General features: G+C 45.0%; 3 protein-coding genes across 4 annotated transcripts in view; 1 reads left to right on the top strand and 2 right to left on the bottom strand.

Annotated features, from left to right (window-relative positions):
* The window catches only part of LOC134453157 (ras-like protein family member 10B), a 10,795-nt gene extending 6,251 nt beyond the window's left edge, over nt 1-4,544 (top strand). For both annotated transcript variants that reach the window (XM_063203975.1, XM_063203974.1), the window contains exon 3: nt 2,179-4,544. In XM_063203975.1, coding sequence (XP_063060045.1) covers nt 2,179-2,449 — 271 coding nt within the window. In that variant the 3' untranslated portion in view covers nt 2,450-4,544. The remainder of the gene's footprint in view (nt 1-2,178) is intronic.
* Nucleotides 3,986-17,004, bottom strand: LOC134453156 (GAS2-like protein 2A). Its single transcript, XM_063203973.1, has 6 exons — nt 15,917-17,004; nt 15,365-15,603; nt 14,839-14,946; nt 13,896-13,992; nt 12,309-12,558; nt 3,986-8,482 (listed from the first exon to the last, which is right to left on the bottom strand). Exons 1-6 carry the CDS (start codon nt 16,269-16,271, stop codon nt 6,274-6,276), a joined length of 3,258 nt encoding a protein of 1,085 aa, XP_063060043.1. The 5' UTR covers nt 16,272-17,004; the 3' UTR covers nt 3,986-6,273.
* A 292-nt stretch (nt 17,005-17,296) lies between these two features.
* Nucleotides 17,297-23,338, bottom strand: im:7138535 (uncharacterized protein LOC797998 homolog). The gene is made up of 8 exons (XM_063202665.1): nt 22,895-23,338; nt 22,532-22,644; nt 22,303-22,425; nt 21,944-22,209; nt 19,900-19,980; nt 19,325-19,441; nt 18,554-18,697; nt 17,297-17,683 (listed from the first exon to the last, which is right to left on the bottom strand). The coding sequence occupies exons 1-8, from the start codon at nt 23,074-23,076 to the stop codon at nt 17,531-17,533; spliced, it is 1,179 nt and encodes a 392-aa protein (XP_063058735.1). The 5' UTR covers nt 23,077-23,338; the 3' UTR covers nt 17,297-17,530.
* Nucleotides 23,339-24,803: the final 1,465 nt, after the last annotated feature.

The following is a 24,803-nucleotide window of genomic DNA, read 5'->3' as shown; positions in this document are numbered from 1 at the left end:
TCTTTAGTTTTTATTTCGGAGAGTCGCATCCCTCACAAAACTTTTTTGAAAGAGAGAGAGAGCGAGAAAGAGAGAGAATTTATCTGTAGTAATTAGCACGGTCAGATAGGAACTTTTTTGTTCCCGAAAACGTGGCCATGCTTAAGTAATTTTCCTGAAGTCCACCCGCTTCGCCATTATTATAGAAACGGGCGTAATTAATAAGCTGGACCAAAAATGGCTCTGAAAGCCACAAAAGGGCCCATCCCTTTCTGTGTACCACCCCCGTCAGCCAGACAGACCTTGAAGGCATTTTGAAGACAATGATGCCTGGAGGGAACGCGGGGCGTCATCAGCCCACCCGAGTGGTGCGCTGTGCTAGGCGACAAGCCCTGCTGCCCTGATTGCAAATTGGCACTCTGGAGTTGGGAGGGATTTTTTTTCGTCTTCTGTGGCGGGCAGTGATGTCAGGAAGGGCTGAACGTGGACACTTGATTTGTCTGGAGAGAGAATGAGCGAGAGAGGGACAGAGAGAGGCGGGGGTGGAAGATGGAAAGAGAGAGAGAGAGAGGGAGAGAGAGAGAGAGAGAGAGAGAGAGAGAGAGAGAGAGAGAATAAGTGTTGGTGCAAGACAGAAACAGAATTGTGTGGGTGGGTAAAAAGAGAGGGATCAGAGGAGAGAGAGAGAAAGAGAGAGATATGGACAGAGGAGAGGGAGGTAGAGAGAGAGAGAGAGAGAGAGAGAAGGGGGGAAAGCAGTGAGAGTCTGGAGGAGAGAGAGAGCGAGAGAGAGAGAGAGAGAGAGATGGATGGATGGGTTGGGGTGAGTGTTTGGGGGAGTGAAAGGCTCTTGTCATCAGCATGGTGATTGATTGTGAGCGATGACGTTGGCCATCGGGCTGTCACCCTGTGATTACGTCAAGATGGGCCAGCTCCGCACACGGTGGGCACAGCACAGCACGGCACAGCACCACGTAGCATAGCACAGTGCTGCCAGGTGACAGATGCTTCTATCAGTCTGCTGCCCGCACACCTGGTCCTGCCCACCGCCCACCGCCCACCCAAAACTCAACAGTAATTCAGCCATACCCATTCCCGTTTGACAACAGCGGTGTGTTGAAACTGATATGGCCAATTAAGTGAATTTTGTACCAATTTTGCAGATCAGATTTCGAGGGGTAGCTTGACAAGTTAGCCTACTAGGCACCACCAGCAATAAATTCCTAGAAACCTCTTTCCTGAAAACCACTCCGCCATAGGGAGTCGGGACAGGCAGCTGGTATTTCGTGGGTGGGTGGAGGATGGCGTCGAGGTCGCGCAGGTGGTACTCTGAGTGGCACGTCATAGAGGTCAGGAAGATGCAACGCCCCATCCCCCCACCCTCGCCTACCTTCGCCCCACCCCCCTCAAGTCAGGCAGTGATGGATTGATGGTGAGCGCCCTCCTGACTCCTGTCAAACGCTTCTCCATTCAACCCCTCCCTCTCTTGGTCTCTCTCTCTCCATCTGTACCCAAACTGACAGCAGCATCAGCCTTAGTCACAGGGTAGATACATTACACAGCAAAGCACCACTCTAGTTGTCTTGTCAAAATGTAAACACATACAAGTCGATCAATGACTTTATTGTTCTAGTCTACAAAACACAGTTTTTGTGGAGGTCTCTTAAAGCTGCCCAAATCTAATGAAATGGACATCATGAAAAAGGAAAGGGACATCATTAAACCTCTAAGCAGCAACGACAGGCATTTTTATTGGCCGGCTGGACTGGATCGAATAATGTGTGTACTTAAAAAGGGGAGAAATTGAGAGATATTTTGTTGACTTGGTCATAGAATCACCTTCTCTATGTAGGCTCATATTTTTGGGCAAGCGCAAAGGGGGGGTACATGCAAAGTAGGGTAGTGCTAGTTAATATTCCAGTCACATTAGAACATAAACAACAGAATGTGGAATAGACGGGCATGTGTTCCCTGTCCAAATGAGAAGGTGCTATAAGGTTAAAGCAGCTGACGTGTGAGTGAGTGCTGAAGAATGTCTTTCATTACATGAGATGTCTCGCAGAATATACACGTGGAATTAAACGCAGGGTATATGATGTGTTCTCGCATTCATTGCGCCTTTTTGTCTTTCTGTCTCCCTCGTCCCTCTGTGTTTGTGCTGCGCGTCTCCCCCCCTCCTCTCTCACTCTCTGCATCCAGGGTTCTTGGCACGGCGGAGGTGCCCATTCTGATCGTGGGCAACAAGAGAGATCTGCAGCGCGGTCGGGTCATCCCTCGCCACAACGTGTCCGACTTGGTGCGCAAGACTTGGAAGTGTGGCTACGTGGAGTGCTCGGCCAAATTCAACTGGCACGTGCTGCTCCTGTTCGGCGAGGCGCTGCGCAGCGTGGGCTGTGCTCGCTGTAAACACGTTCACGCGACCATTCGCTTCCAGCGCGCGCTCCGAAGGGAACGTTGCGCTCTCATGTGATAACAGGCTCGCCGTCTCTTTCCACCTTTCCCCCCACTTAAAATGTCTGCTCCTGCCCAAGACCCTCTTGATGCGGAACAGTGGATTTATAACCAAGAGCAAAACGGTCTGTCAAGCCAAGAAAGCGCTCAAAGCGTATTATTCGACTCATATCCCGTGTGCGTATTTTTAAACGAAATACATAGGCTACATCTATTGGTGGACAATCTGTGGCGCGCGCTAGAGATGATAACGTTATAATCATGGCTCAACGACAATATTGGAGCGTCATCTGAATTATTCCGCGAACCAGAGTTAAGGAGCTGTTTTCTGTTGATTGCTTGGTCACGTAAACATCTTCCAGCTCTTATGAGCAAACGCAAACGAGCTCAGTACTTTCTCCATCTGTTGACTGTGGGAATCTATGAACGTTTTCTATGACGTTTTTTTTCTCATGTGTCCTCTTCTTGGAGGTGGTGGGTCTCAAGGGGCTTGTCTGACTTAATGCTGTAATCCCATTCTAATGAAGCATTTTATAAGGGTCCATTACCAAAGGTTACACGTTGTATGCAGATATCAAAGAAAATCTTCATTGCTTCCAGAAGCAAGTCCAGCGGTCAGGGGGCAAACTGTAACCTAGCCCGTTCAAGAGCATGTCAAAGAGCAGACCATATCTCTTTTATTTAATTTACCCATAAAAATGCTTCCTACCACTGACCATTATGCACAATATATCCACTAGGAACAGCTTTGAGGAAATATATAAGGATTCATTTTAGGTCATCAGGTCAAATCTGTATCCAAGTTTGTATTATTCCATCTGAAAATATGCCTTAGTAGAACAACGGTATTTCATTTAATAGCTTTTTGTTCAGGATTCACTTTGAGAGAGAATGAGCAAATGTATTCCCTTCCCCCTTCTTTTTTTCAATTGTCTGACTGTTGCTGTCAGTTAGGGCTATGGTTTCTGAAATGCACTACCTGTATCATCCTAATGACTATTGCTAGTGGAGTTTTAGCTCCAAATGGCCTACTGAAATTGTTTCCGGTTCCGAATCTCTGCTGTTCATTTATGAGCTGTTCTGCTGGAGGCTCGGGCACAACAAAAAAGACCCATGAAAAAGAGACAGGGCACTTGCTCTATCGTGGAAATAAGTGATGTGTTTGAGAGGTATGGTGGTGTTTCATTGGAGGCATGCATTGTTAAGTTTTGTTGCATGCAGTTCAAGCTCGTTAATAGAAAAAAGAAGCCAATTCGGAACGACTTGAGTGTTTTGAAAGGAATGACATGCAGTGTGAAATGATTTGGCTGCCCAGTACATGTAAACATTTTTTTTTCAGGTGATGTGATTGTGAAATTGCGGGGAATGAGTTTCTGTTCATCTCGTATTTTGCAATAAGGGCATTTGGTTTTGGTGTTAGAGTTAGGACTACATGTCTGAGATTCATACAAGTGATCCTCCCTGTCCATTTCTGAAGGTATAATGGTGTGATTTAGAAAAAAAATATATTGACCTTTGATCAATGTTTTAAAAATCAGCATAGACAAACAACCTCTTGATTTCAACAGATTTATCCAGAAATTGCAAATAAACCACAACACGTTGATCAGCACCAACTTATCCATTCAAAATAAAGCACATTCCTCAAATGTGAAATGATGTACAACTGATATTTCAAAGAATTGTGGCAAATGTAACAAAAACCCCTAGTGATTTGTTCTATCAACATTCCACAGATATGTCCATTCCATTTCCAGTGCATTTCAGGCCTAAACTGGAGCTCCCCTGGTTTCAAGGAGTAAGTGTGTGTGGAAGTCTACCTTGCTTCTCATACCTGGCTCAAACAAAACAAAACACAAAAAAATCTGTGTCAGTTGTGTGTTGGCAGCCGGCTCTAGGGAAGTGGTGAGGTGTGTCGACCACATGTGTGTGTGTGGGAAAGGAGGGACGCAAGAAGAGGCTGACGTGTGTGTGTGTGTGTGTGTGTGTGTGTGTGTGTGTGTGTGTGTGTGTGTGTGTGTGTGTGTGTGTGTGTGTGTGTGTGTGTGTGAGAAGAGAGGGTGGTGTGTGCGTGCATGTGAGAAAAAAGGGTGATGTATGCGTGTGTGTGCGTGTGTGTGAGAAAAGAGTATGACGTGCAAGTGTGTGACCAAGAGTGTGTGGAGAAGAAGAGGAAGTAGGAGGACAGGAGGAGAGAGAGAGAGAGAGGGGGTGATGTGAGTATGTGTGTGTGACCACGTCTATGTGAAGGAGGACAGGAGAAATAGGTGGGGGGGGGTTGGTGTGTGTGTGTGACCAAGTGTGTATGGAGAAGGAGAGGAGGAGAGAGGGGGGGGGGTGATGGGACCAAACGCAGCTGGCTGGTGTAGTGTAGCGTGATGGGGGAGGGCAGTGTGGTGCGGTGGGGCAGGGTGGTGCGGTGTGGTGCAGGCTGCTGCGGCTGCTGCTTCTCTGATGCTGTTATTTATAGCCTGCCTGACTTATGCCAGAGGATATTTATAAACCTGCCAGCCGCCCGCCACCCTCAGCACCACCACCAGGCTAACACACAAGGTGACTGGGGAAGCGCTTTGAGGAAGAAGCGCAGAAGACAACAGACTGTCTAGCTGGAGAGGTGCCATCAAACTGCAACTGCATCATCATCACCACCACGTCACCACGTCTCCACATCTCCCTTCACAAGAGACATCCATAACCTTTTCATCTAAATCATAACTTTGTTCATGTGAAATAAGGGGACGTGCCACAACACAAGACATATGGTGCCGGTTTTCCCCCCCAACGACGACTCACCAGTCACCAGTGACACACTACACTTCCCTTTTCTTTCTTTCCTTTTCTGAATCAGAGCTGGCTCTGTCGTTATAGCTCACCAGCACACCGCTTATTGCAGCTGTCTTCCATCGCAGTGCTGCTAGATACACAAGATAAAGTGACACATTCTGTTTCTATATAACACAATTTCCTTTTGTCCTTGTCTCGGCTCTAGGCATGTCATACGTGTATTCACAGGGACGCCAACAGGGTTAGGGGATCAAAGGGATCAGTTGTCCAGGGGACCAGGGTGTGAGAGGAGCCCAGATTTGGGACCTAATTACATTATATGCATCGGGGAGGGGGCCCTTTCAAATGGCTTGGTCCCGGGTCCAGTAAAAGCTGTCAGCGGCCCTGCGTGTACAGCGATTGTCAGGTTGTTACTGGTAATAAGGCTTTGCATCTGCCATTCCCTGCCTCCCTTCTCTCTCTCTCTCTCTCTCTCTCTCTCTCTCTCTCTCTCTCTCTCTCTCTCTCTCTCTCTCTCTCTGCTTTGATGTTGCGTTAGCAGGTAAAAAGTCAGCCTTGATGAAAGCACATGCTCTCTCCCCTTAGTATAGCAAGGCTGTCATCATCATCAGACTGAAGGAGGGAAAGAGGGAGGGGGAGGGTTGTTTTAGCCCATCTTTGTGTCTTCATAATCTCTAAAACAAATAAGAAAAAACTCCCTTTGTGCAATGTTTTCTTTTTGTAAGGCACGAGAAAAATATGTTGTAGAGAAGCAAAAGAGATTTCTAATATAATGTAAAGCAATGGCACTCTGCGCTGGGGGTGGCATACAAAAAATGCAACCTGTGCAAACTTGGCAAAGAGTTTTGTTTAGTGTGTTTTTTATGTGCTATGGTTTTGTTTCTGCATAGGCACCTACGGTAGTTGCATCCATTGTGTCTCTAGTCTATGAGATAAATATAATCAGCATCTGTTGACAGGACAGTACCTGAGTCCTTGAGTGAATTTGATCTCAGTGGAATAAAAAAAAAGTTTAAAAAACAAACATACAAAAAAACTAAAAAGAAAAGATGCCAGTGTTCAGACCCAGGATTCAAGCTCTTCCATGACATGTGCTGTATCTTCGCGGCCCTCAAAGCCTCCGTAGGAGTTTCCCTGAGGGACAACTCTGGATTTCCCATCATGCATCTTGGCACTGACGCCCTCACCGCTGAATCGTGGCGGCCTGTTGTTGTCTGGTGACGATGATAGGCCATTATTGTCTGTGCAGCAGCCCTTGCCCAGTCCTCCAGGCCCCTCGCTCTCCCCTCTGCCCTGCTGGTAGGCCACCGGCTTGGGGATCCTGGAGGGCTTGTGGTTGGGCCGATGGTCCTCGCGGGGCCGGATGTGGGGCTTGAGCTTCAGCTTGTAGATGGAAGGCACGCGCTCCGGTTTCCGCAGTCCCCTCTTCTGCCTGAACGAGGACGACCGGGGCCTTCTCTGCCTGCTGAACTCCATAGCCAGCTCCTCGTCGTCCATGACAACCTGGCCTGGATGACGCGACGGTGGGCTGGCGCCACCGCCACTCTCTCCACATCCGCTCTCATCGGCCCTGCTCCTGTCCCTGCACTCCAGGCTGGAGCCCACCGAGGACCAGGAGCTGGCCAGGGTGAGCATGGAGTCCAGCTCGGTCAAGTCGGCCTCTGGCTCTGCGGGGGCGCTGCTGGTGCTGTGCCGGCGGACCCTGCTGGGGGCGCCAAACGGTAGCGTGTTCACCCAGCGCTCCACCGACACTTTCTCCGAGGGACATCGCTGCTGCCCGTGCTGAACGTCAGTCACACCATCAACGCTACCTTCACCACCACCACCACCACCACCACCATCAACCTTAGTGTGGCCAGATGTGGTGGAGATGTTGGATGATGTTGATTCCTGACGCAGCACTGAGCTTAAGGACTGGCGACTGGAAATGTCAGCGGACTGGGGGCCATGTAGAGAAGAAGACTGACCGTCCTCCTCCTCCGTATCCTCCTCATCCTCTTCCTCAGCCGCAGCTCTGGTACTACTGGCGCTATCATCATCATCATCCTCATCATCATCATAGTCAAAGTTTAGCTTCTGTAGGTTGGAGAGGATCTCGTGCTCCAGGCTCTGGTAGAGGATGGCCTCTTGGTCTGGAGTGATGGGCGGAGGGGTGATAAACAGGGAAGCTTCCTCAGTCCCTCTAGTAGCCACGCGACCCAGAGCGGGATTTGTGGCTTGGAGTACATTCGAGCTGCGTCGGCTCTTTGGGGTCTCTTTCTGCCCCGAGGCAGCGGGATGAAATACATTCTGTTTGGCCGTACTTTGTCTCCTGTGCTGCTGCTGTGTGCTCCCATTGCCAGCGCTGTTTGGCACGTCTCTCCTCGCTGTCTGCTCGTCACCGACCGTTTTCTTTTGAAAAATGTTTTCACCCGGATGGCCAGAAGGCACCTTTTTGATTTGCGCGGAGGGCTTGGGCGGCAATCCGTCAGAGGTGACGTGTCCTTTGGTTGAACTGTGGCCACCAGTGGAGGAGGAGGAGGTCCGGTGTGAGTTATGGCTGTTCTCTGTGACACCGTGCTTGATAATGTTGGAGGAAGAGGTGGAGGATGAGGAAGAGGAGGAGGGTGGGGGGATGTTTTGTGGATGGTGATGATGGTGGTGGGGCTGTTGTTGAACAGGTGTATACGGCCGAACGGTCCCCTGGTGGCCTCTCTGTCTGTCTGGAGTCCCCTGGCCACCACCACCGTCAGCAGACTTCACGTCACCGGGCCCTGTGCTGTGCCGAACCTTCGTCATCAGCTGAGATTTAGCGAAAGTGTGGTTCAGTCTGGAGTCTGAGTGTCCAGGGGGATGTTGCTGGACAGCAGCTGGATTTGTTTTCTGCCCGGTGTGTGCGTTGACGTGTGGAGTGACCGGTCTCATAATCTCTGGGTTCTTGTGTCCGGTGTGTCCGCTGACATGTGGGGTGACCGGCCTGATAGTCTCTGCGTTCCTCTGGCCCGTGTGTCCTCCAAAATGTGGGGTCATCGACCTCCTAATCTCTGTGTTCTTCTGTCCAGAGTGTCCACCACCCACATGTGGGGTGACTGACCTGGTGGTGTCTCGGTGGGGTGCGGGGGAGAGGCAGGAGGTGCGGGAGCGAGGCAGGCTGCTGCTGGTGGCGTGCCTCGGCAGCACGGAGGCGCGCCGGGCCTCGCGGCCCGTCCTGGTGCTCGCGTTGAGGCCGGAGTCGTCTCGGTTCTCGGAGGATTGTCTGCGGCCAGGTGTGGTGGCCCTCTGACGTAACCTGGAGAGAGAGAGAGAGAGAGAGAGAGAGAGCACATGGATGAGAGAGAGAAAGAGAGAGAGCACACAGGCAGCAAGGATGAGAAGAGAGAGATAACAATAAAGAAAGAGAGACAGAGAGAGCACACAGACAGGCAAAAAGACAGAGACAGAGAGAGAGAGAGAGAGAGAGAGAGAGAGAGAACAAAAGGAAGGAAGAACTTGTAATCTTTGAAAGCCACAACACAATCTTCTACACCACAGCAAGGTTATACTGCAGTGTTGCCGTAGAGCAGAGAAACAAGGAGCTCATCAAATTGCATAAGCCTTACCGGAGATGGCTTTGTGGACAAGTCGCTGCCATGAAAACACTTATGATTTACGACGGTCCATTCCCTTGCCAAACCCAATATGTCGTACAGTGTATATGTGCTCTGTAATTTATGATGACAGTGTGGGCAACTCCGCCAAGGTCAGAGGGGGTGGGGATGGGTAGCACGAGTACCAGAAAGCAGCGTCGCTGATGAATGGGTGGGTCCATTCAGTCCATTTAGCGATGAGTAGTCCTTAGCGAATAATCTATATGAGGGACACACGCTGACTGTACATCCCCGGCTAAAGCTAAATGAAATATCGCTACCGCAACCAGTCATTTGTTCAAGCTATAGTGGACATGAGTGGCACAGCGGTGCTTTTTCTGAGAAATGTCATTTTGAGGCAATGTATAGATGTCTCCGAGATGGACGACGTGCATTCATCAAGCCACCTCACAGCAGCCATGTTAATATTGAACCATTGTACTATCTACAGTGCATGTATAGGCGAGTAGAGTGACATTTCTTAATCCCGAAAGAACATCTCACTTCAGTTTTGAGAGAAGAAATGGACACATTTTTTCTCCAGAAATCAATAACCTTGGTTTAAAACTAAGTAAGGGTTGTCTAGGCAGTGTTTACAGACCCCTTTATACCAGTATATATATATTCTTTTTCATGGTGCTACCAGAAAGGAACATTTGAAACCGATTTCAAAAGACTGCACGCTGCCAAAGAAAGACAATTCAAATTCATGACAGCTAAATTGAACCATGTTTTTATCTCACAACTGGGAGATTTTCATTTCATTATCATCTTTCCTCTTCGTAACCCATTAGTGGGGGAGTAAAATGTCACTGTTTATCTGTAATTGTGTAAGACATCAGTTTATGCTATTACCCTCACTCCAAATCCTCTCAGGTCTCACCCTGAAAAGCAGGGCATGTCCCAATGGAACTGCTACTGACTAATCATACAATAGTGCAGGATAAACCACTAATACACATTCAAAGATTAAATTATCAAGCAAACATGGAACAGTGAGATTCATGCTGCCTGTGTAAAAAAGGGTATCTATTCTAGGGCATTGCAGCTTATTTCACATTTAGCTCCATAAAAGACCACCTCGCTGTCTGAAGTGCATGCAAATTGGCAGACAAAATGGAGCCATGAAAAAAAGAAAAAAAACCAAACATGATTAAGCTGACCCGAACGCCTTAATTTAACACAGTTAGGCTGTAATGTTATTAAGGATTTATAAACTACTTCAAACAACTGCAGATCAGATTCATAATACTATTAAGTGCTGTGTGCCTGTTTCAGGCAAACACTTCACGTACTCCCGACACAGGCGTCCCAAACACAAGGAACGGGGAGAAGACGACTTGGTAGTCGGTATGCAATTAAGGGCTAATACTTCTGCGCATCCATCCTGCCTTGTCTTGCAGCATCACCTCAAGTGGTCATATGCAATCATCATTAAGTGATTGGCCGTGATTGCATAGCGTAATGAAACGGCATAATGTTGTCTTTGCGTATGAATAATACATGCCCACCGTTAAATAATACAAGAGCGAAGAAGGGAGGCCTGTGGTAAGAGGAAGGAGTCATCTGTATTCCGATGAAATCATAAGACAGGTGATAGTCACAAGAAGCAGCAGGAGGCAGCCGGGGTCCTGGTTGGGCGATTTCCATAAGGAGCAGTCTCCGTAAACATAACTACAGAGCATAGCAGGGACAATTTGTCTGTCTGGGCGGCGTTAACAGCATGCCTTCCATTCCAAAACCATATTTGTTTGGACGATTCCTTTGCCTTGTTGAATTTTAATCTTATTTCAATTTTGAATTACACTCACGCACCATTGTAACTTTGACAACAACATGGATGGCATCAATATATTTTAGAAGCGCACATCTGCAAAATCCAATTGCATTGTATTTATTTCTGTTTATTATTTTGATCATCTACTGATTCCATTAAATGGAAATTGTTTTTCCTAATTCTATTAAATATTCAGAGTCAACTAGGATTTGCCATGTGGGCTGCTCTGTATTGCTATTGATATGTTTACTGCTGAACTCAAACTTAACCTTGATGATTCATGAAAGCGTTTGACAGTGATGGAGCATTTCCGCTGTTTTCCTCAAGGACGTCAAAGAGCCATAAAAACCATGTGACACCCAGGCCTTCATAAGATATATAAGACCAAGATCTGGGTTACCAAGCAGATTTGCACACATGAGATACTTGAAATATCTCCTGACAAGAGTGCTGAGGTCAAATATGTTTGTCATGTTCTAGAAGAGATAATCAACCTGGTGACAGGTAGACAGCTCACTCTATAAAAAGTAAAAATACAGTTTTATTAGAGAGTGCTTTTCTTTTCGTCTAATTCCCCCATGTTAGTTTAATCTAAAGGTCATCCAACATGTTGGAGACTCAGTCTTGAACCTGCATGCAACCTCATACTTTTTTATTTGTTGATCTTTTTCAACCTTATTCATGATAGGACAGCATGAGAGTTGTACAAGAAGCCAATCGGGAGAGAGAGAAGGGGAGGGGTCGGCAGATGACCCGGGCCGGAATCGAACCCAGGTCGCCGACGTAGCAGCCCAGTGCCCTACCGTTAGAGCCACGGCAGGGCCGCAACCTATCGTACTTGACTAGACCGTGACCCTGGCTTCTAGCTCCACAAGTCAGTAGCATATTTGTATGAGGCACCATAGGTAGATAGATGTACTAATGTTCCAGGCTGGGCTGCACTATAGCTGGTATCCATTACATCAGTCTTAATATTATATGTTGGAAGCTGCCCCATGCTGTACTGGAAACAAATTCCATCTGCTTGCTTGCAGAATGGGCATTAACCCATTGAAACCTGGACAGCATTACCGCTATTCTACCTCTAAAACTGGTAGCGTTCTTGCGCACTTCTACCACTGAGTCTGGGAACATGGATAAATCACTTTTTTCCCTTTTCGGTCTCTTGGCCACTAAAGGGCATCAAAGTTGCACAAGAGAATGGCACCATGCCTCATGACAATTACATTACATTTACTTTTTACATTTAGAAGATGCTTTTGACCAAAGCGACTTACAAGGAGGACATTTAAGCAAGTACAGAGTGGGGTCCGTGCAGAGTACAGCAGTATATAAGTAATGCAGAACAGATAGAGAGCAGAAAAATAGTGGAGGACCTAGTGCAGGTTAGTACCCATGATTAAAGATGAGAAGAATTAATTATGTTATGCAGGGAAGCTCTCTTGGAAGAGAAGAGTCTTCGCTAGCTTCTTGAAGTTTGAGGGATCACCTTGCTCTTGTTGCAACTTGTTCCACCATTGAGGGTCAATTACAAAACCGTTTGGACTGGAATCGCATTGTGTGAGTAAAGGGCAAGGCTAAACGGTTGGTATGTTTGGTATGTTTGGACATAGGATATATGACAAAGGATAATTTCAGGCCTGTTTTTCCAAGTGTTTTAGGTCTGAACATGTTAAAGAATTATTTATTCATTCATTCATTCATTCTCTTACCTGCTGGGAGAGGCCCCAGGTGGCTGGCGAGGCCCGGGGTCGGGAGAGCGGCACAGGCTGGGTCTGCTGGGGCCTCTGCCAGGCCCGGGGGTGCTCCACACCACAGGCTGTGGCGGGGACTGGGCCCGACTCAGCACAAACATACTGGGCATGGCGGGGGTGCCGGCCCCTGGAACGCTCTCCTTAGTTCCTACCCTGGCTTTGATCTCGTGCACCGCAGGGGTGGATGGACGCTGGGACAGCTTGTGACCTGTTAGCAGAGGTAGAGAGGGGAGACAGAGGTTAACCACAAAGTCAAGAGATGGGCGTATGTATCTGACTGGCTTTGTCTGGTGTGCTGGAATGGAGGTGCAATGTACTAAAGCATAATTTTAATGTTTGCTTTCTTTTTCTTTTTTCGGTGGGGGCTGCAGGGAGGCTTGGTGTACTGTGTCATTCCCCCAAAACAAAACATAAATTTAGTACTTTGACTAAGGTCAAATTGGGAGTGTTGGGACACTAAAACTCATACTAATTCTGATAGTAAACCAGCCAAGCTGTGATGACATAATACCTATATTACACAATTACAACATATTACACAACAAATATATAATCATGATGTGACTCATGTAGTAGCATTACTTTGACAGAGTTGTTTTAGTAATATATTCTCATGGCATAGTTCCACCAGATATGCTAGAGTGTGTCTTTCACTTGACAACATGTTCCCGCCACCTTAGCTGATATTGTATTTTCTGCACCAGTGACTTTTCTATTGAGTGTGTAAAGGAGAGCAGACAAAACATCTCGTGAACGAGGTATTCGGTTAGCTCACGCAGCCTTGAATAGGTCATGCTTGAAATGCTCGGCAGCCAATGAGGTGCAGGGACGGCAGTGACATCGACTGGGCCGTGTGTGGACCTTGATGTCACCACAACGATGCGCGTACAACCAAGGAGGGGAGCAGACGTTACACTGGATCTTGCAGACTTCTAAAGCTTTCTTGTCTGTCTTCCTTTCAGTACACAGACATACATCCTTTATTTAAGAAAAGGACTAAGAGCAACAAATTATTTAGGTTTTCACCATGTCCTTCTAAATGGGTGTAGACCAAGGAGAATAGATGTCGCAGTGGCTCTTGTGAACTTTTTTTCTTTCTTTCTTTCATTTTGCAGAGCTACTTTCATTACACAAAGTGCAATTTTCATTTTTGCGTGCATTTCAATGCACAACAATCCACTACAAGAGGAACGTTGTACTATGGATCGATAAAACCGTCCCACCATAGTACTACACCACTACAACAACAGTACATAGAGTCCTTAGTAACACATTTCGACTTGGACGTTGCTTTTGTTCACAACAAACTCACAACAGGGACCCTGTCTTCGCGCTTTAAATGGGAACTGAATGAAGATGACTGCATCGAGCTACTCAAAACTGTAAGCATCACCAGCCGTTCACTTAGGGAGAAGAGGAGCGGAGTGGAAAAAAACACACGCAGCCATTGGCTGGTGAGACATTGGTGCTATTGTGAAGAGCACACAAGGGCCTGCTGTGCTGTGCTGTGCTGTGCTGTGCGCCACGGAGGGAAGATGGACTCACTGAGAGAAGTGCAGCGGCATGGGTCATGCTTGTCCAGATAATGCTCCAGGGTGTCCCAACCTCCACCCACCCGCACCATCACATGATTACGCAAGATCTGTAAAGTGCGCACACACACACACACACACACACACACAATTACATTATAATACATTAATAACACATTGTGAACAACACCAGAACGGCCTGAAGGTGAAATGGGTTCATGTTATCGACGTGTCCAGTCAACAATCAATAGGATACATTGAGGGTACTTCAAGTCCGGTCTACTCATGTTGTATTCATGACCTGCTGTGCTGCGCGGCCAAGAGGTGACCTAAGCAGGCAGGGCTTGACATTGCCACTTGCCAACCAGACAAATGTTGGTAAAACTTAGCTGTGATCCAGGTAAAGTGAATAAAGTCCGCAACACTGCTTGTCTTCTAGTTAAATTTCATAGTGAGAGCAAAAAATGTTTTTGCCTGATGAAGACCTGAGGGTCGAAGTGTTGCGCTCTCACTATTACTAGCCACTTTCATTCTAGGGTATGCCATGCTGTGTCAGAGTAGCTCAGTTTCTCCATTTCTATCTTTCTGGTTTATTTTCACGTTAATAGCACAGGTCCTCTTGCCCTGAGCAATTCATCATTTGAGCTTATTGTACAATAAAGAAATACCAAGTGACGCAAAACTGGCTAGTAAAGGCGCTGAATGGGGGGAAGCCACTAGCCACACTGGCCAGTGGGTCAAAAAAGCCAATGTAAAGCCCTGGACCTAAGAGAGGTCACCCAAGGGGTGTTGCGGCTGTGTGCCCTGCCAGTACGAATGCGAGTGTTGCAGTCTTTCAAGAGATGTGACAGACCCATACAAAAGTATACTGTTATATTGTTCATTCTTGACCTGTACTGCTGTACTGCAGTGGTGTGTGTGACCAGCCAAAAGTGAAGCCAAGAGGTGCAACCTACCCGTACGAATATAAGAGTGTTGGAGTCTCCCACTTTGTACTTGCCCTCTGACACCTTGATCATTGGAAACTGGGTGGGACACGTGCATCTGCTGATCAGGCATCTGACCTGTTTTGTGTTTTTACAAAAACAAAAAACAAAAACCAAGACATGAGGGGAAAACATGCATTTAAATGAACCTCCATGGCAGTGTGTGTCTCCTTAAAATAACTCTGTCCAAAGAGATGAGAATCTAGGCCTAAGCTCTCTGGGTCCCCTCGGGCTGAGGCAGAATGCACAACTAATAATGTGGGCCAGTCTTATGAGGCCGGCCTGCGCAGAATCCACAAGTGCTATAAATATCATCTTGCAGGGCATTCATTACGTGCCAGCTCTTTTTTTTCCATGTCTGTCTGGGTAGAATCAGCTCTGGGTAGAATTATTGACTGAAAACTTTGTTAAAGTAGCAAGTCATGAACAAGTTATGAGAATTTCATGTGCAATCACAAGTTATGAGAGAGTTTGGGAGAATTCAATTTCACGTCACCATCTCATCAAGATTCTGGATGTTGGCGAGCCGCCTCTGGGGTTTGGGAAGAGGAGTCTGCTCCATGGGCAGGTCCATTTCCTCCCTAATCTCTTCCTCGATCTCCTGCTCCAGTTGGATGAGGACAGGGGCGGCCATACCAAAGCGGGATGCCCGCCGCGCGACCTCCAGCAGGCAAAGGATGAAGTGCTTCTCATTCTTGCGCAACACCAGGTCATCCGTCTCAAACATCAGGACATCTGTGGAGTATGGCAAAGTAGTACCAAAAAAGCAAGACGAGATATGGTGCGTTATTAGTAGTATGGATTTGCCCACTACATTAGACTCATAGCTTCATTGTAGGCCAACTGGTTTACATACAGTATGATCCAACCAAGACAGAGGTTTTTTTCCTAGACTGGAGCTTGTGTAATTGCGCCACCTGGTGCTAACTGTATGCAATAATACTTCACATAACTTCACAAGGAGGTTGAAACAACTGCTGTACGCATCATGAGTTCAGCTTCATAACGACTAAGCTTACATTTTTTATTTTAAGTTTGGTCCACTTACCTGGTATGCCCAACTGTTTGCGACACCAGTGTATAAAGTTGGAGATGTTGTCCCGTGCAAGAAAAGTAGACGGCTGTGCGGAGCTGACGCATGTCACTCCGGCTGATGGCAACCGAATCCCCGCTATTTGTCCATAAGTGCGAAGAAAATCTTCGGCCACTCTCGTTACATTATTTGCGTGATGGCAGAGAATAGCCCCTGTTTCCAGAACTTCCAGGATGTTGTTCACGTCGATATTGATGGTGTACAAGTCCTTCAGCCATTCTGCCAAATCTTCTTTCATAGCATACAGATATTCTTCGCTTGATTTGAACGCCTTGATGCTCTGATTGGAGGCATGCTGGATCCCAGACATATTACGTGTCAAAAGTTTCCAAAAAGTGACTAAACTTGGCCTGGGTCAGCCGTGATTCAAGTTTTAGTTTGTTCCTCAATGATGTTTCTCAGCCTCCTTCTCCGACACCCCCAGACGGTAGTTTAAAGGATAAAGCATAAAACATCTGTGTAAAATGCTAGCGGAAAAAGACCTACCGACAGTTCACGGCTTCTCAAACGTCCAATGGTCCTTCTGTCATGATGCTTGTACCGCATTTAAGAAAAATGGGCAATCCACAAAAGCGACATTTAAATGTTCTTGTCGGTCACCTAAATCTTGACACCTTCGTTAGCACGATTTCTACGGCCTACTCTACGGATTCATAACTTGGAAACTACCGCCTGGTGCACACCCTTACAGTATCGTTACAGTAGGGCAAAATCGTTAAAAAGTCGCTCCTCTGAAAAAAAAATCATCTTAAAAATATATTGTGGATATACAAAACGTGTCCATAAGAGAATCCGTATGAGAGAAAACCATCGTGGAAATTCCGCGTAAGTTCTTGCGAACTACTTTTGTGTTGAATGCAGTGTTCTCACTCCTCTCCTAGGTTACAAGATAGCCGCCTCATTCCAAACAATCGCGTTAACCATTTCACCACCGCGATAAAGGCAAATCAAAGCAGCGCAGATTAACCTCTGATCCCCATCAGTGCGTTACCACGGTCACTTTGGTACTTTCAGTGGTTATTTTCTAGTTTACGAGAGATAATCCATTTACCACTAACCGGCTTACTCTTTTGGGTAATTGTGTCCAACTTTAACTACATGCCGTGTCAACTTCTAATTACTTCAAAGGACTGTAATAATTTGATTTTCAACTTTAATTTGACTTTCAAAGACCACTCATCAGTTTTGCCCCGTTACTGAATATCAAGGCCGATAAATATCTTGGCGGGATAAGGCATATGCATGGCGTCTCTCTAATTGGCTTTATGACAGTAGCCTGCTTCATCTCTTCCTTTCTAAATAATCCCATTTCTCACTGCACAGATTCAGACACACTGCAAGTCACTCCACCATCAGTATCTTTAATCCCAGTTCATTTTTTAAGAAAATAAAGAAATGAAAATTAAATATCACCAATAATGTCAAACAATAATCCACCATCAAATATGGTGTACCTATCAATGTTGTCTGAATTTGTCTCAATAGACAACACTTGATTTTGAACTTAAATTGTATTGTGAAAATTGTATAATATTTTCCCCTTTCGTCCCAATACGAATGCCATCTTTGCTATTTTCGATTCTTCTTTTTGGGATGTTTGGGATATTTGTTTCTTCTATGTGAAGAGTCTCCTCCGTGAGCCCGTTCTCTCTTCCAGTCTGGCATTGGAGGCTCAATTTCTCCAGGCCTCCCACCTCTGTCCGGCACACTGCCCATCAAAACCTGTAAACACACACATGTACGCGCACGCACACACACAAACCACAAACAAGCATGAGTGTGCGTACACACACAGAAACTATAAACACACACACTAACCAAACAAACACACATGCACAGACACATACAGTACAAAAGCCACCAATCTGGGCAGAGTATTTATGACTTCATATATTAATACAAGTGACTGCAAAAAGTGCTGCTTGAACATACTGCAAAAAGGGTAAGCAGTTGCATGGACCTTTCTACTGTATGTTTTACATGAAAATTATAATTGGATGCCATGCATATTCTTATACACATCAGTATTTAATCCAACAGAGGCTTGCCATATTCTTAGGAACTGTGCGTGCATGATGTTTGAAACATTAACCCAAATGATCTATGAGCTATACTCAGTCACATGCATTCGCGGTTAGTCGACCCGTCAGAAACCGGTTTGATTTTCTGAGGGTTTGCGTGTTGCAGCATGCAGTTGGTCTGTGTTCTGTTGTTCTGAAGTGCATTGTTAATATATATATAACTGTGTATATATTAATATATATATATATATATATATAACTGTATATATATATATAGTTATATATATATAGTTATAAATATAGTTATATAGTATATATATATATATAGGGCTTTTAAATATATAGGGCTTCTTGCCTTTATTTTTGACAGGACAGTGGAAAAGAAACAGAATATGAGTGGAGAGAGAGAGACGGGAAGGAACCCGGCGGGAATCAAACCCAGGTCACAGGCGTAGTAACCCAGCGCCTTACCATTAGGCCACGGCAGGGCCCTAAAGTGCATTGGTTGATTGCATGATGTCTCTAGTCTAGTGTAATATACTATAGTGTAGTGAGGCTGTTATTAAGATACCTTATGGACAGCTGTGGAGGGTCCTGCCATGACGGGCAGTATCTGGGACTGGTCCTCCCTGGCAGCCAGCAGCAGTGAGGCGGACACACGCGGCTCCCCCAGGGGCAGGGAAAGAGCCATGGAGGACACCACTTTCTCCCGTTCCTAATAAAAATGGTCACTCGTATTAAACAAAGAAATTGACAGGCACACAGGTGGATGGTGGCTCAAGGGTCACCAAAGTGTTCTTAAGGTTTTTTGGGTGTTCTTGGATATTGGGGGAAAGTTCATTCAAGAGAGAGAGGTTCGTCCAGGCACTATAGACGCAGTATCCAAACCGTAACTTCCCGCTTGGACACTGTGTTTGGAGTGCCTGGATGAACCTCTCTTTTGAAAGATATTGTCGCTAAATCTGAAATGCTCATTCTTTCACAGTGAAATGCAGTAACTACTGCATGGAAAATAACACGTTTTGCATGGTCAAGAATTTGAATGGCAATTATTTCACATCGTACCAGTATGTACACTATCTAGAGCCCAAAATGATATAACTTAATAACACAATATACTGTGAAAGTGTAAAAACATCCAACATGGCATTGGCATAGCTTGATGCATAGCAATGACTACAATGATGACCACAAATTCATACCATTGCATTATACTATCATTTAATCATCAGAATATACAACACACACAGTGATAACATGTTTTACAGATACTGACTGTCGATAAGTGTGTTATTGATGGTTGTTATTGATCTGTTTACACTAAAGCCCTGATATAGCATACCTTCCCCCTCTCCCCCCAGGTAAAGGACTGAAGGGTGACTTCAAAGCGCTTGATCATCATGTGTCTCCGGCATCTGTAGTCTTTGGTGAGGGCGTCATTAAGCTCACCTAATCGTTTCTGTTTGAGTGAATACAAAGAATAAAAGGATAATTCATCAGACATAATTAGCCGCTAAATAATTAAAATTAGTGTAACCCGGCTGCATGCAATGAAACATCGTGCTCCAAAGGTCATCACTCCCTCTCACTCTCCCATGCACACACGCACGTACGCACATGCACGCACACACACACATGTACACACACACACACACACAGGCAATGGGCAACTGTGTCCTAATGCCTAAGGAGTTGGTCTTTGGATCAGATGGTTGCAGGTTCAAATCCCACCCTGACCTCTCCCTACACCTCCATCCATGGCTGAAGTACCCTTGAGCAAGGCAAGAAACCCCACGTTGCTCCAGGGACTGTAAACCAAGCAACACCCTAAATCTAAATAACTAATCTATCTAAATGCCCGTAATCCGCTTTGGATAAAAGTGTCAGCTAAGTGCAATGTAATGTAACATTTCATACCCACTGATCAGCGTTCAGTTCATTGTTGAGAAGTGGCTTAGGAACCTCCCCTCCAGGCAACTTGGCCAAACATGACGTCACCTGATGTGTGAAATCAACAGAAATAATACAGTGCAATTAATTCAGAGATGAAAGTAATGTGTGTGTAGCAGGCTGACCTAGTAGCTAATTTTACTTCCACTAAAAACAGAAGCGTTTTTACTTTAGTCAAGATAACGTGTGAGTTTCCAAGAACAGATAACAGGTTGCATCCACGACGACTATGGTGAAAGTTTGGACGCTGAGCCTGAGGCCTAATATCAACATACAAACCCCAACTCCGATGAAGTTGGGACGTTTGGTAAACAGTGAATAAAATCAAAATGCTATCATTTTCAAAACATTCAATCTATTCATTAGATGGAGAATAGTGAAAAGACAACATATTAAGTGTTAAAACGGAGAAAAAATATTGTTTTGGGGGACATATGTACTCATTTCTAATTTGATAAATCCAACACGTCTCAAAAGAGTTGGGACGGGGACAATAAATGGCAGCAAATGTCAAGGAAGACTAAAAACAAAACAAAGGACAACACTTAACAGTTAAATAAATTAACCGATGAGATGATTTTATATAAAAAACAGTGTTAATTCCTATCTTGGACATGATTTCACCAGCTTAAATGGTGGGTGTATTCCTTGTCATGTTTTGCAATATTTTCCTTTCTGTAGTGCTTACAGTGTGACAGGTCTTGACCAAAAACCCACCATTTTATCACCTGCTGGTCCTTATGATGGAGCCAAACTGTTAAAACATAGTAGAGAATGCAATTTGACCTTACTATGTGGCAGTAATCGAAGATCTCCCTTCAAAATATAATGCATGAGTGGCTTTTCATGCTGTTTAAAACCCATTTATACCATTCAGCACTGTATTTAACTCTACAGATGAGTGAGAACATCTTAACCAATGCACTACTGCATCCGCATGCCATCATGGAGGCTGACTTTTGAAGCTAGCACTAACACAAGTTGCATGGTCCATTTTCACTGTAGCACAGGATGTGCAATGCTCTATTATTGTCAAAAAGAATGGACTTCTACAACTTCTGCTGACTTCTGTAAGCAAAGGACAGTTTACCATGTCTTCTGGGTCTATTTCAAGTGAGCTCAGTGCTTAGGAGAATGTTAAACCCCTGTATCATTTTCATGCATTAAGCATTCTTAATATGGTCAATTTTCAATAGCTCTAGCACTCCAGGAATTAAAGTGAGACTACAGCCAATATATATTTCATGATGTCATGAACCTATACAATGATTTTATTAACAAAAATATGTCTTATATACACTCAATCGTGGTAAATCAAAGGGAATTCAAAAATGTATGTTATAACTATGGTAATTATTCCCTTAGCATCTTTAATTCTGAGTGACTCAGCCTCTCTGTGATGATCTTATACCTGGACACCTATATTGTCCGTCAGTACAATTCATTTTGAAATGTTCTTCTTTGTTGTTTTATCTTATTTGGATGTTTACTACATTTCACTGATCCCCGTCCCAACTCTTTTGAGACGTGTTGGATTTATCAAATTAGAAATGAGTACATATGTCCCCCAAAACAATATTTTTTCTCCGTTTTAACCCTTAATATGTTGTCTTTTCACTATTCTCCATCTAATGAATAGATTGAATGTTTTGAAAATGATAGCATTTTGATTTTATTCACTGTTTACCAAACGTCCCAACTTCATCGGAGTTGGGGTTTGTAATACTCCCTCCACTGTATTTAAGTGCTCTCTCTGCGATACTGCAGATAGACTGGGATGATGCATTCCATTGGGATTGATTTGAAAGCCATTCTACTGTAATGTACTACAACTGCACTAAATGTAGGCCTACTACAGGACTTAAACGGCGAGAAACTGGTTCTTTTTTCCTTCAGTGCAAGCACGGCTGTAAAGAGAATTTGACAAGAGCTTATTCAGATAAGTATTCAGGGGCTGACCCTTGCCAGGTATGTGTTAAAAGTTTAATGTGGACTCCCCCCTTGTCCTGACCTGCTGTTGTACGTCTGTCAGGTTGGAGGATACATCCAAACTCAGGGCTTCAAGGAGTTGAGACAACTCTGTCTTGGCTTCCTCTGTGTCTCCATCCTGTCTGTCGTCCTGGCTTACAAAGGCCTCCATTTCTCCCAACATCTCTGCTTCGTCTAGCGTTTTCTCTCTGCAGTCTTTTGCAGATTCACAGCTTGCCTCACTATCCTCTGGGTGACTTTCTTTGTACGTAATCATGTGAGCCGCTTGTAACTCAGACACCAGGAATTCTGAAATGAATGGATTACAGTATATCACCACAGGGGAGCTGTATCTTTGGTTTGTGGGTTGTAAAAGCCTGCCTTCAATGCTTTCTCACTCACCAGCGATGTGATTGAGACTGGCTGGAGTTAGTGTTTCTGACATTAGTGTAGAGTACGGGCAGGACATCTCTTTCAGAAATGCCCTCAGGTCCCCTGCAAGGATGTTTCCAGTGTGTCTTTTCCCTGAGATAGGAAAGAAAACAATTGTTACCAGTTGCTGTACAGCTTCAGCAGTGTTGCTAACATTATGTTACCAGGTTTGTGTTTTTAATATATTAGACAGCTCTACCTTCAGTGTCACCCTCAGGGCAAGTTGATTTCAGCTCTGACACAAGCCATGTTATAAGTGGACACGGAAGTTCATCACACAGACATTTGCTGATACAAGCTCTGCCGTGATACCTGAGAGAGACAGACATTCCAAATTAAAATGATTGACTACAAGACTGAATCCATCAACACAACTCATAAAACAGATTATCCGCGATTCCCATCGTATCGGAAAAGCCTATCTGATCATGGAACACAGCAACATTTGAGGAAAGTATAACCGATGCATGTTACAGCTAAAACTTGTCGAAGCTATGTACTTAATTTGCAAACCAAATGTTTTGCAAGTTAGCAAAGCAATCTGGGATTACAACTCCCTCACCCAAGGCTGTGTATGGCAAACGCAGTCCATGCCTTTCGCTCCATATCAACAAGACAGATGGTTTGAAGGCAAAAAACAGGTGAATGTTTGTAAGCAAAATGAGTTAATATTGCTACAGTTATTTCTTCCTGTACTGTACGCCCATCCCTCGTTGTTTGTTTATGATCGCGGAGAGTCGACATGGGAAAGCTAGGCCTGACTAATCGGTCACAGACAGTAGATCTGTTTTTTATGCAGAGGCATCGAGCAGGTGTGGTGTGTACTGTTCAGTCAGTGGGGAATTTCACTCCAGATGGGTTTCTTGTATGGAGAAATAATCTACAGTGCTGCCTAGTAGCTGGATGGCCTTGAATAATGACCCTGGGAAATGAGCTTAATCCCATATAAACAGTGTTCATGCACTTTTAATAGGCCTGTCAAACTTGCTGGATATTGTACAGGCCTCCAAAAATCCCCAAATCAGAAATGTTCAAACATAAATAAAGTACAATGTATAGTACAATGACAAGTAATATAATAACTGCTTTCAACAAATCAACTGGGAGAAAGACACATAGTTGGACAGATATTTTACATAACTAATCACACATTTTGATGGCATCAAAACTTTTTGGAAAATAGACCTACTTAGTGATTTACGTCTCCCTTAAAATTAATTTTACCAGTATGCAAAACACATTTGACCTATAATGTAAGCATATTTGTTAGGGTATCAAGACTTTTTAATACAAGCTACTTATGTGATGCTGCAAGTAACTATGCACACGCATATGCATACAGTACATATCATGTTGGTAAAGGCACAGAGCTCTCTTAAGATATCTGCAACCATTTCCTTGCACATGCATATTAATCCAGCTGTTTACAGACACATTTAGGAGCCTCCGAGACACAAGCACCAGAGGGACCATAATATATCTGCATGTAGAAGCCTGTCTCTTCACTATCCACCCAGACACAAACAGCAGCTGCAAGCTCTACTTGAGGAAGTCAGAGGGATAGGCCTAGTCAGTAGTCACAGTTGCAGCTCATATAAGGACCAGAAATTACCCGATGAACACACAGACGACACTAAAGAATCTAATACGGTTCTATAAATGTCCACACCTCATGTGGCTTAAAGCGATTCAGTCTCACAGACAGGGCTGGACAGGGACCGAAAAGTGTCCCGGGCATTTTTGGCATAGAATTTTGCCAAAGACACACAGGCCTCTTTCATACAATATCTTCACTGGCTGAATCCCCTATCAACATTGGTGATGAACCAATGGGCCTCCCCCTCTAATTTGTGGGCCAACTCCCAGGAAAACAACCACAACAACAACAGTAACGGCCCTTGGGGACTGTCGGCCCACCGGGAAAATGCCCTGAATGCCAGACTACCAGGCCAGCCCTGCTCACAGACAACATTTGGCTATGCTGCATGAGAGTATAGTCTGATCAGATGGTTCACATAGTATGCACCATATTTGGGGGAGAGATGGCAGCGAGTTGAATTGGCTGGTTGTTTTCTTTGCAGCAAATGTGGATGCCAGTGATGGTGGTTAATGATGGTGTGAATGGTGAGTGACCCTTGAGCTCTACTGCTGCTGCTGACTATCCCTTTTGTTCGAGTTTTGAGTCCAGCATTGGTCTCTAATCCTTCCTCCTTGCAGGTCATGGCCCTATAAATGGTCCAAGGCTTACGAAAATAGACTTTTAAAGTTTAAAATATAATAGTGCAAGACTGTCAACTGCAAAAGACCAAACAGGCAAACAAAACAACACCAAAATGTACAAACTCCAAAATTTCATAATGCACACACCCTTCCTCCAGTGGTTCTCAACCTTTTTTGAAGAAGTGCCCCAACCTCATTATTATAAGCATGCAAATGTCCGCTAACCTCATGATAAGAATGCCCCCCCCCCC

The sequence above is a fragment of the Engraulis encrasicolus genome, chromosome 7, assembly GCF_034702125.1.
Source record: "Engraulis encrasicolus isolate BLACKSEA-1 chromosome 7, IST_EnEncr_1.0, whole genome shotgun sequence".
NCBI classification, from domain to species: Eukaryota; Metazoa; Chordata; class Actinopteri; order Clupeiformes; family Engraulidae; genus Engraulis; species Engraulis encrasicolus.
Note: the sequence above shows the minus strand (reverse complement) of the source record. Positions and strands in the feature narration are given on the sequence as shown.